Source organism: Leptidea sinapis, chromosome 3 (assembly GCF_905404315.1).
Source record: "Leptidea sinapis chromosome 3, ilLepSina1.1, whole genome shotgun sequence".
Classification (NCBI taxonomy): domain Eukaryota; kingdom Metazoa; phylum Arthropoda; class Insecta; order Lepidoptera; family Pieridae; genus Leptidea; species Leptidea sinapis.
This window is the reverse complement of record NC_066267.1, coordinates 8,743,050-8,758,694: the sequence shown is the minus strand read 5'-3', so window position 1 is coordinate 8,758,694 and position 15,645 is coordinate 8,743,050. Positions and strand designations below refer to the sequence as shown.

The 15,645-nt window shown below is 34.8% G+C and overlaps 1 protein-coding gene across 1 annotated transcript; it reads right to left on the bottom strand.

The window, feature by feature from the left end:
- Nucleotides 1–3,218: 3,218 nt before the first annotated feature.
- On the bottom strand, nt 3,219–15,059 carry LOC126979630 (G-protein coupled receptor Mth2-like). The gene is made up of 8 exons (XM_050829068.1): nt 14,587–15,059; nt 12,493–12,673; nt 10,324–10,503; nt 9,197–9,275; nt 8,372–8,559; nt 6,943–7,093; nt 5,942–6,127; nt 3,219–3,768 (listed from the first exon to the last, which is right to left on the bottom strand). The coding sequence occupies exons 1-8, from the start codon at nt 14,983–14,985 to the stop codon at nt 3,633–3,635; spliced, it is 1,500 nt and encodes a 499-aa protein (XP_050685025.1). The 5' UTR covers nt 14,986–15,059; the 3' UTR covers nt 3,219–3,632.
- Between the last annotated feature and the right edge of the window lie 586 nt (nt 15,060–15,645).

Genomic DNA, 15,645 nt, shown 5'->3' with positions numbered 1-15,645 from the left:
AAATGGCCGTATTACGGCCGTATTCAGTCTATCTCTTACTCGAGATAAAAATCGTAACCATCGTTGACTTGTCTGTCAATGGGACGACGTATAGCTTACCAGCGATAGATTTTTGTATGGAAATTGCAATTCACGCGTCCTTATATAATGCGATAAGGATAACTTATCGGGTATATTGGGACAGCTTCAGATTATTGACAGCTAATTACTGACAGTAGATAGTAGTAATTTGTCTCCATCTGTAGATAGTATATTGGGAACGGCCGTAACTGTATTGGACATAACTTGGATAGATAAGATCTTGTCATTAAACGGTGACAGCAATGTATCCGTAAGTTAAACTAAGGTTAGATGGGTTATTGAAAACGGCCGTTAAACAAATTTAAGAATTAAGCATTTAAGGCTAATGATTCAAACATCTTATGAAGCATCTTTTAAATTTTGTAACATACGCTTTGTGTTATTTTATAATCCCACTCGAAAACCAGCAAATAAAAAAGCTACGTTACATCTGGATTTTGTTTAAAAACAAAAATCCAAGATTTTACCTGCCCATTATAACTTATAAAGTGACATCATTTCCTGGTATTCTCTCAGGCTCTCCACGCAGGTTGCATATATTAAGTTCTATCCATTACGTCTTAAATGAGATGACGTTGGCCGTAAAATTTACAACTTGACGCAACTTAGAGGTCGAATAAAAACTGGTATTGAAGGAACCTGATTCTTGAATATCATATGAAAAGTTTTTGTGTCGTTGTTGCGGATTTCTTTAGTGATAGGTCCTCGAGGAATAAAGTAAAATTAAATATTTAAATACAAATTAAAAATGTCTTCAATACATTCAATGTTATCACCTGATTAAGGATTGGTCTCCGCTGCACTGCAACTGGACACCGCACTACCTAAGTACAATAGCTTTTTTATTACGGCAACTATTAGATGTTTGTGTGTGTTTGCATCTTGACACTCAATGGCATCTTTTAAATTTTGTAACATACGCTTCATGTTATTTTACATTGAAATTGATAAAATATAAAATACTGATGATATCTTTGTGATCCCAGTGTCTTTCTTATTTCTTGTAGTATTATTTTTACAAGGTTTTACTACGCAACCCGGCATTTTAGTTTCAAGTATTAGCAAAGTTTAACAGAACATGTGGCACGTCAACGTCACACATTGTTCGAGAGTGGCTCGAGTACGCCCACTCGCGCGTAGTATGAGTTGCTGCACTATGCAACTACGCCTGCGGTATCTAGTAGGAGCGCAGCGGAGACCAATCCTTAATCTAAGGGTTTAACAAATGATTATAATTTTGGTAATTTTGACATTTAAGTCGTATACTATGGTGTTGGCCATTAAATTTAAAACTATCACTACGGGGTAGCGGTCCAAGTATACTGGCAGCATTTCCACGATGGATAGCTAGTCCGATCCGTTGAACGAAATAGCTGCCAGCGCTTGGGTAGCCGTATTGAGGCCTGAAGATAGTACTTTGGACATTCTCCGCGCCTCTGGGCCCCACGGGCCAAGTATCTCGATACCAAACGGCACAAAGATCTCTGACTTACTGTGACCAACATATTTGCGATACTTGCTGTCTTCGGCATTCGAAGCAGCAGCCCCGGCACCAACTGACGTAACTTGGACATGGGAAGGAGCCAGAGTGTCGACGCAAGTCGCGTTCCAGACCAGCACCCTTCCCCGTGCCCAGGCCATCAGAGTCATTCCGTGAGGACGCTTGCCATTTGGCTCTAAAACAGCTGGTAGGTATATTAAGAGCGGCAAATGCCCTGCGAAGGTCTTCATTAATCCTGGCATGACGACTGATACGGCCGGCTTTAGGCAGGATAATCTGTGACGCCCAAGAGCATCTAGATCGCCACATCTACATTAATGTGGTTCATTCAGTTTTAATAATATCCATTGATTCATATTTCGCATACTCTGCTCAGTGCCGATCTGGTCGAACTGCAAAAATTTACCATCGGTGGTGTCGGAGATTTATTTTTGTATTTGTAAAATGGTTTTTTGTAAAACTTAAAGCATTGATTAAATTTAACGACACACTCATGATTATAGTCATCATTTAGGTCACATGGCCACAGCTCTATCTCAAATCCTAGATATGACTGTTCATTGTCAGTACATTTATGAAAACTTAATATACGTTCACAAAAATCGTCACCTTTTTGCTCTTAATAGTGATTTTCATTATTATAACACTAGAAATAAGGGATTGCTTGTAACTAATAAATAAATATATATACATAAATGTATACACTTTTATAATAAAGTCCCAGCCACTGTTCAGGCATAATCTGTAAATAAATTTAAATGTTTTTTTAAGGAATGGATCCGTCGTAAATCCTATTACTCCACAGCTGAATATCTAAGTGATCGGACAGCCTGGGACTAGATTAGGATTATTTTATAGCAATAGCAATGACAGTACAATATTTTATATTTTTATTAAAGCGCAAAAAAAGAATCTGGGGAGAGTTTCTTGCGCCGCTTCTTCTCTCTCAGAGCGCCATTTGTTTGCGATGCGGTAGTAGTATCTAGTATATTAGAAATGACATCAAAAAGAATTCTAAAAGGAATTTAGGGAAAATAAATGCCTTTTATGCCTTTTTACATTCACCTTCTTAGCGCGTTATCTAAAAAAGTAATAAAGGGATGTTTAGATAAATACTATATCTTCGGAACTGCTCAACTCTACGTGATCTCTAGGTATATGTAAAAAATCCTCGAATTGTGATAAATATTCTGTTATTAGTAACAGCATTAAAAATTGCTTGCGTACAAAGTACATGTCAAAAGTGAAACCTGCATTGTGCATGAACCTCTAAACTGCATATGAAGTCCTGGTACATTTGCTAGTATGACACGTCATGATTTCAACCGCTATGAAAGACATTACTATCACCGCTACCATATTTATGTTCTCCTAGTGTCTATGTCTTCGTCGTGTACATAACGTCTGGATATATTAAGATATACTCGCGTCATACATATGACAATCTCTTCTTCAACTATGATCGCCTGGTACCATAACACTGTATAATGCTTCCTATCTCATTTTCTCCCACGTTAAATCTTATGAATTTATGTGTCTCTTTTTACCGTCTCGCTTTTCCGTTTCATCGCCTTTCAAATCACAACGATGTTAAAGAAGTTTTCATTTCAAAAATGATAGCAAATAAAACAAGTAGTTCAATGAAAAACGATTATTATTATATTTAATCTGCATTTTATTACTGAGTCCACATATCTATCTATAAATAATATTATAATTAAACAGTAAACATACAAAAATGGCATTCAAACACATTTTCTTAAATAACTCAAACCTAAAACGATGACCTAAGCCTTCGCTATCTAGAACTCCTAGAATTCCAATTAGGTTTCTTCCAGCAAGTCTTTTTAAGGTTTTCGATTTCTGGTTTACAATCACGATTAAAATACTTATGATGAAGACTAGAACTTTAAAATTATAATGGCACGCACGCACTTAAGTAAATTACAGATAAATGTTAAAATCTCAATTAAAAGTTAACTTAAAACAACAACAAAGCAAAATATTAACTATATGTTTTAAAATACAACTTTGGCATTAATCATTTAACCTAAAAATTATACTGTGATCTATTGAGTTGCGAAGTTTTTTCTAATCTATGCAACGGTATAGCTGGACTTGTACTATGAGCAGCAGCGCTTTGGCTATTCTGTGGAGTAGATCTGCCGTAACGAATGCTTTCATATCTGAAAAAAAAATTACAATTTATTTAAAATGTTTAAATTTATCTCAGTAAACATACATTTAAGCACGGAAATAGCCCAGTGGTTAGTTAGTAACCCTGCCGACTGAGCTAGAGGTCCCGGGATCGAATTCCGAGGTGCAAACATTCATATGATGAATATTATGGATGTTTGTTTCCAAGTCATGGGTGTTTATATATATTTATGTATGTTTTATTATAATATAATATATCGTTGTCTTGTACCCATAGTTCAGGCTATGCCTTGATTGGGGTAAGATAGTTTATGTGAAGGTGAAAAACAAAACAGCAGAACACTTGTTTGCTAGTATTCTGCTGTTGTTAAAACTACTTTTACTTTTCGAAGTGTAACTAACATCAGTACAATAGAAGAGGTATTATTTAAGGAATGAGAATTAAAGGTACCTATTATGTGAGTTCTATTTGACGATACCCACATTGTTTCTACTTAAAATAGAAGTCCTGACCAAAGTATTGAATTTGCTAGAATCTGCCATAACTGTTACCACCAGGAACAGACATAAACGTATAATGCCTACTACTCGGCTAAGTCGATATATATATCGGCTAGTATATGCTTTTACAACAAGATCCTAGAAAATGTTCAAAACTTAAGTATTACGTTATTCAAAAGAATTCTTAAAAATCGTTTGTGTGGTAAAGGTTACTATAACATAAATGACTTAAAGATAGCACAGATTGGGAATGGAGTGACCGCCCTCAGGCTATTAAATGATAAGTTTAATTGTACAATATTACTTTGTAAACATATTTTTTTTTGATTAAAAAAAGAGCCCGCTGAGTTTGCTGCGCCCATTCTTCTCAGGTCTGAGGCATTCGTTTTGGAATGGGAGGTAGTTTTTGACTTTCAATAAGTGATATCACATCCTATTTTGAATAAAAATATTGGAATTTGATTTGAAAAAATAAGATCAAGTATAATATTTAAATTATTAAGACTTTCGTGAGACATTATTCACTTTATCTTTTTAAATCGGCTTTTCTCACGGCTCATCGCTATTGGTACGGTCTAGTTTCGGACCATTCGGAGGTCCTTCATCAGGGTGAGTGTAGTGGGTTCGCGATAACTTATTATTAGTCTAAGACAGGACAGGACATCTAATGAAAGACCTCCGAATGGTCCAATACTAGTCGGTACCTACACAAATGAACCGCGAGTATAACAGCTTTAAATAGTTAAATCAAGTTTAATAGTAAAACACTCCTGAAGAAATCCTTAGTAGATGAACGATAATAAGATGTTTTATATCTTAATCGTGTGTTGCATCTCTACGATGTCTTTATTGTGTTTTTACCGCGTTCATCCCGGAGGTCTTTGACCTGATTCCCGCCGCCAAAAACCACTTTCTAATGACACTACATATTAGAATATAATCCCAACTATCTGGATATTCAACGTTCTTCTACAGCGTAATTGTCAAGGAACTTTCTTCCACGTAAAACCATGCTGTGGAATAAGCTTCCTTGAGCTGTGTTTCCAATACACGGGTAATACCTTCAAAAAAATAATAGTTAAAAAAAATAAAAAGCACGCTTTATGTAAAATTCAACTAAATAATAAATTTAAATTGAAAATAGTGTAAAAAAATATATTTTATTGTAAAAAAAAGTGTGGGGTGTAGAAGAATTATTATTTTAATAATATTATCTTAAAAAGCACCCCACGCTTTTTTTACAATACAATATTTTTTTTTTACACTTTTTTCAATTTAAATTTATTTTCTATTTTTGAGTTGAATTTGATATAAAGCGTGCTTTTTAGTTTCTTTTAACTATTATTTATTTTTCATTATTTAGTCAAATTAGTGTAATGTCATCGGTCCTCGATAAATCTACAAAGGTTTAACGAAATCTAGCCGTTTAAAGTGGGTCAAAATCGCGCCCAAGGAAGTCGGTAACAAACATACAAACATACAGGTGAAGCTAATATAAAGCGTATAATAAAAAGGGCGTACATTTTCTAAAGCCGGCAACGCTCCTATGATTTCTTTCGTTTCCTGTTACAGGAGAATATGCGTGGCAGTGATCACTTAACATAAGGCGACCCGTTCCCTCTGTTATCTTCCTCTTCCATAAAGAACATAATAATATGTAGGAAACTAAGAAAACAAAACGATATAAAAACAAAAACATACCTTTCTTTGAGTTTCTTGTACATGCTCCTTTTGCAAACAAATATAAAGAATATAAATATGCCAATCAGTCCGTTGTAAATATCCAGATATAAAGCGAACTTATCCATAGCCGGCGCTAGAAAGCTGATCACTTCCCAAATCCAACCAATTCCCATAATCACAATCAGTTTGAGGCAGATCAAAAATCTGAAAAAAATCTTAGATTAAATATTGTAGATATGTGATATATGATATGGGACTAAACCGCACTCCATGAGGATATCCGCATCCGCACAACGTGCGTCGATAAGCTGATGGAATAATCGTGGAGATTACCCGACAATAAAAGCGTGGACTCCTCGGGATGTAATCGTTCCTGGAGGCGCCCCTTAAATGAAACGAATTATTATTATTTATAAATACAGTGAAACTTGGTTAAGTGGGACCTGGATAAGTGAGAAACCTCCATAACTGGAACTCATGCTGAGGTCCCAACACTTTGGCACTGAATTACCTCTGTTAGAGGTAAACCTCTATATCTGGGATTTGTTCCTTCGATTTATCATCATAGATAACATTGTTTGTATACTCATTCTTATTCTACCCACAAATTCCACACGTAATTCCAAGTACGTAAGTACAAATTTTGAGCTTCAATTACCTTCAGTTTTAGTTTCGCTTTACTATCATACAGATGTTTATTTGAAAAATGTCAAAACGAAAGCTACAATCGTTATCATTACGAAAATTTAGAAACTGATCCTGAAGATTGGAACTTAGCCATCAGCAACGACAATAATCAACAACCAACATTCGAAGATTTTATAAACGTCGATGACGGTTTAATAGTTTCAGGAGAACTTAATGAAAACGACATTGTTCATGCCTTCTCGTCTTCTTCATTGGAAAATGAAGAAGAAGACAATGAAATGAGCGCGGAAGTAAATTTAGTAAAAATTTCTAAACGCGAAGCAGTAAAAGCACTAGAACTGTACTAATGTTTCTATATATATATAGCATACCTTTCCTTTTGTGATCGGGCTGCCGAGCTACCCAATATTTCGCTCCCTTTCATAGCTTCCACAATTTTCAAAGCGGTCATCACAAAGAAGACGCAATTTATAAAAATGAAAAACGTCATCGGAATATACATGTAAAATAGTTGTTGTATATCTGAAAAATTTGAATCCATATAATAGATATCTAGCTAGTATTCATATACTAGTCAAGTTACAGTGTTTTAGTGGATTAAGCGATACTTTGAGTCTTCTAGGAGGTTCTATTAAATAAAGGCTAACCCATTCTTCGATCTTCTTAAGAGAAGTATCAATAGAAGATTTAAGTTTCTTCCGTAGCTGGTAAATTCTAAGGGTGACCTGTATGGCTGACAAAAAAAAGGAGTTGTAGGAGATAGCCTTGGCCAACACCAGCGTTCACACGAGTCTGTCCGTCGAGTAGGAACTTTATGCTACGTCTCGTAAGGAAGCTAGTGATCCGCTGGCAAAATTATAAGGGAAGCTATTTGATAGAAATTTTGAGAATCTAAAATGTTCACTGTATCCAAATTAATTGCCACGCTTTTTCCCTTGCTTTAATAGCCCCGCTTATCTATGTGTAAGGTATGCTAAAGCCTTACTGTCAGTAATTGATCAAGTAATGTTCCTAATGCCAAGAACTGGTTCAGTTTCAACGATTTTCCTGAGGCAAGATGGAATAAATTATAAGCAGTTCTACGGAAAGTATGTAGAATTTCATGGATGTTTCTGATTAAAACTAGATATACAGGTATACTAGTGATTTTAGTGTTAAAAAATTAACCGTAAGTTGATGAATTGGAGGTTGAAAGTATTTATGGCAGTTACTTGGCAGGCTTGAATAAGTCACAGCTATTACATAAAAATTTAAATATAATAATATTATGTCATTTATTTCAGGCATTTTAAACACATTACAATAAATTGAATAATATAGAATAAGACGTAAAAATAAAATTATTATACAGTACTTAATAAAATAATTTAAAACTAAAATTGCCCCAAAGGGAGTTCGTACGAAGAATAATGTACTGATAAAACAATTTCCGGTTATTGTCATGATGCACCGAAAGCCAGTAATGGAGTATAGGATTCTCCGGGTGCTCAGAGCACCGAGAATTTCGTTTTCGGATTCGTGAACGCGAGACCAAAAAGCCGTAACTCGTGAACTTATCATTGCGAAATAATCGGGGGCTCTGGCGTCGGCAAACATGCCCGAAGCACTGCAATATACTGCAGTCTCATAAGACAGCGGTATGCATTATTATACTGCACTCTGATACTGCTTCGTGCACTTTTAGTGCAGAAGACCCAAAGCTGACACGTGTAGAAGCATATAAAAACAGCAAATATGACCAGGCTTATCTATTTACAATTTAACTATTTATTTATGATAATACATTCTCAAGATTTTAACCTCTTAAGAAGCACCCTGAACTTGGTATGTGTGGTGTTATAAACCAGGGTACATCTCTCATATCCATTGCATTAATGATCATAAGAAATGAAGCCATAAAGAGAGGTAGGCCCCATCCATAGTAACAATACCGAATAAATTTCTTAGTTTCTCCACGTCGATGAATCTGACGATTTTTTGCATAACCTCTGTAACAAAAAGAAAACATAACTGTAACAAAAACTCTAATGTAATATAAATACCAAAGACAAGTGCGGATTAAAATAGAAAAGGTGGCTCACTATAAACAAAATAATTACTACATAATTATTATAAAACAAAGTCCTCCCCCGCGTCTCTGCCTGTCTGTTCACAATAAACTCAAAAACTACTGCACTGATTTTCACCAATGGACAGAGTGGAACTCAAGGAAGGTTTTAGCGTATACTTTGTTAAATTTTTCCATACTTTTTACCGACTTTAAAAAGCAGGGGGTTATCAATTCGAGCGGTTTCTTTTGTATGTACACCGATTACTCTGAGATTTATGATCCGATTTACGTAATTTTTCCTTTCTACTTTTCAGTTTTTGAAGTCGGTTTTTTTAAACGTAGTTTTTTTTATTTCATTTATTTACTTTGTTTACACATTTCCGATGGCTTTAGACTACATTATCCCCGAATTACATCATATTTTTTTCTATTGAAAGAACAGCGTCTGCCGGGTCAGCAAGAAAGTAATAAGGTAATAATAGATATAAGGTATTCGTATCTCTTGGTATATATTACTCCAAAAGCACTAACAATCACAATACGATATTATGTGTATGTAATTAAAAGCAACGTACCTAAAAGTCCACCAAATATCCAGTGACATCACGTTCATCCAACAACATACCGCCATTATCGAGAAATATGTGCAGAAAGCTAAAATGCAACAATACTATCAGAACATTATATTTTAGCACCAACAAAAAAGATTATTGAATTCACTTGGGTGATGATTCAGATTTCAGGATATAATATTTCAGAAATTATATAAGTTTGGACATTCGCAACACTAGCGGTCCTAAACGAGTTCCTGGAGAATGCTGTACGCTTGTAGGTCCAAAATTATATCGTTTCGGGAGAATTGCATCCGGTTTTTGATCCCTAGAGCAATAAATCTTTCAATTCAATATATTGTATATAATATATTAACCTTTAAATTATAAATAGTTTCATGAGACGAAGAGTGAAGTTATTTATTATATGGCCCTACTTACGATTTATCGGTGTGGGTACCGACTAGTTTCGGAACATAGTGGCTAAAGCTACATTGGTGAAACGGGACGCAACATAAAAAAAGACTCGCCGAGCACATCCACAGTGTAGGGAAATTGGACAGCAACACCTCGGCAGTGGCAGAGCATGCCCTAAACTCCGAAACGTCACATTATATTAGGTTCGATAGGGTGAAAGTATTGGCTCGCGCTAAAAACTTGGCAGACAAACTCGCGAGCTTGATAAAGCCATTGAAATCGACCGTCGACCTAATTTTCATAGAGACCACCAACCGGAAACTCGTGTTGTTAAACCCATAGTGCCGATGATCCCATAGTGGGCATTGTAAGTGTATTTTGTGCACCCGTGGACAACAATAGTGACATAATTTCAAAGATTCCATACTCGTGATCACAACCGGCGCCCCTGCACTGTCCAGCCGCGCACTACGAGCACAAGTCCGCAGTAAGAGACGGGACGTTATCGCGAACCCACTGCACTCACCCTTATGAAGTACCTCACCACACGCTGATAAATCGTAAGTAAAGCCGTATAATAAATAACTGAACAATGTCTTACGAAAGATTTTATAATTTAAAGGTTAATCTATTGTATACAATATGTTGTATTGAAAGTTTTATTGATCTAAGGAATCTCTAATAAGCCGTAGATAATAAAAATTATATCTAAATAAAATTGTAACGAAACTTACACAACGCGATACACGTTTCTTCGGAGTGATCATTTCCAAGTACTATGGCAATAAAAATGAAATAGCAAATGTAGCTTGTAACGTAGGACATCAATATCTTCCCAACTAAGTTCTGAAGCTGTGGTAGTGCAGCGTATATAAGTAACACCAGGAAAAGAAATACGGCTGATACATACAGAGCTGAAAGTAAATTTTATGTATAAATCAAACCTGGCAAAATCTTCAGTGCGTACAATGAGAAATATAGAAAAAAGATCCAGTACAAGATTGACATCGTGATTATTGAAAGCCAAACAAGGCCTGACTGCCTGCCTGCTTAAGTTATCGACATAACCCAAATGATTGCGAAACTGAAGTGGCAGTGGGTAGGGGACATCGTTCGATGAATAGATGGCCGGTGGGGCAAGAAAGTCCTCGAACGGCAACCACGTATCGGAAGACGCAGTGTTGGTAAACCCCACACAAGATTGACCGACGATCTGATCAAAATCGCCGGAATACTTTGGATGAGGGCAGCGCAGAACCGATCGTCGTGGAGATTTTTAGGGGAGGCCTTAGTTGAACAGTGGAAGTCTTCCCGCTGATGATGATGATTATACAAGGCCTTGCATTTCCTACCTTAAGAACTGGTAGAATCACAACAAAGAGTTTTTCCTTATTTACTTTTAGATCTTTTACTGGCTAAAACTCATTACTCTGGTCTGAGTCTAAATTTACTTTAATTTATTAAAATAAAAGACGCGTATCTAATGATTGGGTTTATCTTAGATAATTTATACGTCTAGATAAAGTCTCTTGCTGTTAGACAACCGATAAAAACAAACCAGGAATATTTAGTCTAGTGTGCGTGACAAGCTACGTCTTACGCTCGCGATTTGTATGACACTTTGGGTTAATGTGCGTGCATTGTTCAAAACTAAATTTTTTTCGACGTTTTCACAGCTGCCATAGTCTATCTAGACGTAACTAGATGTGATCTAAGGGGTTGATTTAAAAGCTTGTTTTTACAGGGCTGCAGACGCACATTTTGATGTTCTTTGACCTGGAAGGTCTGAACCCTTCACCCGGACAATCCTTTTAACTCAAACTCTGAGATCTATAGATCGTACTTAGACTTTACTTACGTAAAACTCACCTGAGTGTAAGCTTAGCATAATCTTTGATTGATCGTTTTTATAGTCATTTGACGGCTGAAATTATGCTGTGCTTATGCCAAGATAGCCCAATACAAAAGTCAAGTTCGCGCTTTATCACACTCAGCTAAGTTTTAATTAAGTAAACTCTGTGCAAAGTCTAAGAACGCTCTGTAGATCTAATTCTAAGCTCTAAGGGATTGGAATCCCGTAACTTGGTAGTGAATGCTAACTTATCTGAAATATTTGTAATAAGAATTATAGTTTATTTCGTGTTTATTTTTTTTTATTTAATTTTTTAATTATTAGTACCATTACTCATATTTCAAATTATTTACATATGACTTGATAATTAATAACGCTATTTATATAAATTAATTAATTACAAATATCATTAAGATCGCTATCGGTAGGTATGGTGCCCATGAAGCTGGCAACGTTACCTCTTTGTATAGCCAAACTTATCCTTTGACAGAGGTACGTACCAGATCTTGGGTCACCTGTTAAGTCGGTTAGAATTATAGTTAGTTTGATTTATTCCGCATTACAACATAATATTATTGGAATTGCTTATATTTTTCCTGTTGCAACTAGTATTACGAGTATATTCATGTAAATATTGTGATTTGTAATTGTTCATATTTCATAACACAGAATATGAAAAAATATTTTATGGAGTACTTTCTGGAAAAATCTTGCAATATATATATTTCACTATTAATTTTATCATTTGATTGTTTCAATTTTAAATTATATAATGAATGAATTGCATATCAAGAACATCATGCCATCCTTCGATGGTCATTTTTATCTATATAGTATTAGATTTTTTTTAATGGAATAGGAGGACAAACGAGCGAATGCAACACTAGAGGAATCACAAGAGCGTTGCCGGCGTTTAAGGAAGGTGTACGCGCTTTTTTTGAATATATGTATATGAATAATAGTATCAGAATCTTAGATTAATAATCTAGTCGGTATCTTGTGTAAAGGAGCCTCCCACTGGTAAACTATAAAATAGAAAATTTGAACATACAAACAATAAGAAAGTCTCCGTGTATTTCACGAGATGGCTCTTCAGCGCTGTAGTCTATCCAGAACTGCGGTTCATCACTCAGTGTATTATTGATCAATGAATAATCCATGCAAAAATGTTCGCTCGATATTGTTATCCATCTTATCCATTCATTTGGATTTTCAATGTAAAGAACTCCATTCTGAAATAGAATAACAATTCGTTAGTAAAATATTGTCACTATATATGTATATATACTGTATACTGAAATAGATACGGCGCGACTAGTATACTTTAGTTATTTCCATAGTATATATCCTATGGTATATTGCTATGGGGCAACGCTGCCGATATTAATACAATATTTGTGCTGCAGAAGAGGGCTATTCACGCCTTTTATATCCTAGGTCCTAAAGAATCATTGAGAGCAAAATTTAAATGTGTCATGTCATGTATGTACATAGGCACATAAGTGAATTTGCTAGAAACTGTCATGAGCATAATGTTAACACCAGGAAATAAACTTATAATGCTTACTACTCGGCTAAATTGAATTATAAAGTCTTTTACAACATGAACCCAGAAAATCTTCAAAACAAATGTATCAATTACGATATTCAACAGAATTGTTACAAAACGTTTGTGTGATAAAGGTACTTGGCCGCTTTTGTAAATTATCAACTAGCTGATACCCTGGTACCCTGATACCCTGGTACCCTGGTACCCTGATACCCTGGTACGTCGTCCTCGTACACACAGGACTAAGCACGTAGTAGCCACATTCTATTCAATTAAATTTAAAAATAAAAAGAAAAGGTAAGACATATTGTAGGAAATAATGGTGTGTTCTGCAATATCGTAGACAGTGAACGCATATGTTTTGTATCACTGGTCGTAGTACAATATTTTATTCTATCATTAAAAACGTTATCAATAATGCCTATGTCACCCGGGGATTGTACAGCTTCCGAATGTTTTAAATAAATAAATAAAGGCATAAAAGGCATTTATTTTCTCAAAATTGATTCCTTTAGAATCCTTTTTGATGTCATTTCTTATACTACTAGATACTACTACCGCTTCGGAAACAAACGGCGCTCTGAGAGAGTATAGAAATAAACAGTGAAACAATTACTCAAATCGGTTCAGAAGTTTCATAGCCTATCCAATGGAAACAAACAAAGAAACACTCAAATCTTTCCTCATTATAATATTAGTTAAAACAACTATGTATATATTACAGGAGAATACAAGGTGATTGCAGACCGACTGTTCAAAACGCTAAGCGGATATATGTTAGTTTTTTTTCAAATCATTAATATATAATATAAATACAAAATAAAAAAATAACACATAAACCCCAACGGTTTATTGATGCATGAAATATTGTAAATTTAATATTTGCCTAAGTTTTCTACACAATTACAAAAGTATAGATACGCAACAGTTAATATTGTGTTTAGGACACGAGAAACGAGCAAAAGATACCTTTTCTCAATGAAGGAAAACGTTTTACATGTAGAAATTATATTTGACAGTTATATTTTGGATATTGTCTTAATTTTATTGTATATAATATATATTTTATTAATCTGAAGCTACGATAATAATTCAAAACATAATATGTCAAATATGTATACAAAATTTTATTCTTGCTAATATTCCTCAACTCTTAATCTATGTTTTATGTAAAATGCTTAGTAATTGGATGATTTACAAATATATCAACAAATGTTTATCTTTACATACTAATGATAATGTTAATCAATAAAAAAGTTCTGCGTTCAGTCTAGTACAAGTCGTAAAGCGGCAGAAATGCCATCTAAAGTTGTAAATTCAAATTTCAAAATCGTCCCACATTTTCGTGTCACTTTATTACGTTTTATACGTAAAAAACTTACATACACGCAAAGAAGTTTCACTTCAAAAAGCGGGTACACCTTCCTTAAAGGCCGTAAACGCTCCTGTGACTCCTCTGGTGTTGCTAGAGTATATGGGCGATGATCACTTAACACCGGGTGATCCATACGCTCGTTTGTCATCCTTTTCATAATAAAAACCTATTTTATTAATCAAAATTGATTTTTTAAATTAAAATATACATTGAATACTCACTTCTTCCAAGTAAATAGAATTATTATTATTAATAAAATCAGCTGAGTATAATTCGCTTGCAAACTTCTCATCAGTTCCAATTTTATTGGGTACAGTGTTAAACACGTCGTAAAACCTTTTTCGTATTTTCGTGATGTAATAGTCATATACGGGTATATTCGAAAAATCCTTATTCACTTCATAAGCCACGCACATATTTTGATCATCAAGAACTTCGTTGTTGGGGCAGCACTTATAAATACACCTTTTATCACCACACAACTCAAAATCAACATCATTCTGAAGCTCAGCTTTTGTCTCAAATTCATATTTGTTTTTATTCAATGTATTATTTTTATTCACGATGGCAGAATTGATATTTTTTATAAGAAAAAATATAAATAATAGTTTCGTGTACATTTTTAAAGAATTTGTTTTGTTAGGTGTAACACATTATCCTTGTCTTGTCGCAGACCAATGGCAGACTGAGCCGAATTCACTTCAACAGTTCGTATAAGAACTGGTCGCAGTATATTATTATATAGTATGATAGCCGATGAGGAAAATGTAAGTAATTTATACATACTTCTTATAACAAACTTATAACTTTGAACCGGGTACATAGCTGACTTATTCTTAAATAAAATAAACTTGGTTTAATTTTATTGACCGTTTCTGTCACTGCCGGTAACAGTATATTATCGTATCACAAATTATATTGTCTTCTATAATATCATCATTTTAGAGTTAATTTATAAATCATGTGCCAGACTAATTAACTAAAAGTGGAAGCCTGTTTTGAAAACGGCTCGTAAAGTTAATTACGTTGATTGATATTTTTTGACGTTCATTAAGTGATTTAAATCCTTTTGTTACGAGAGTGGGTCAGAGATTGGAAGGTAATACACAGCTTAAAGGAACGAGCCTTCATTGCGTCCGTGGAACTTGCATTTCGCCCGTCAGCCGCTGTTCTTCTTCAGATGGCGGTGCCTTCAGCAGATCACACGGCACCGAACGCTCGGTTTCTTCTGTCTTCTCCTCACTGAAACACTTTTCACTGCTTCTTCTTCTCTTCCTTCT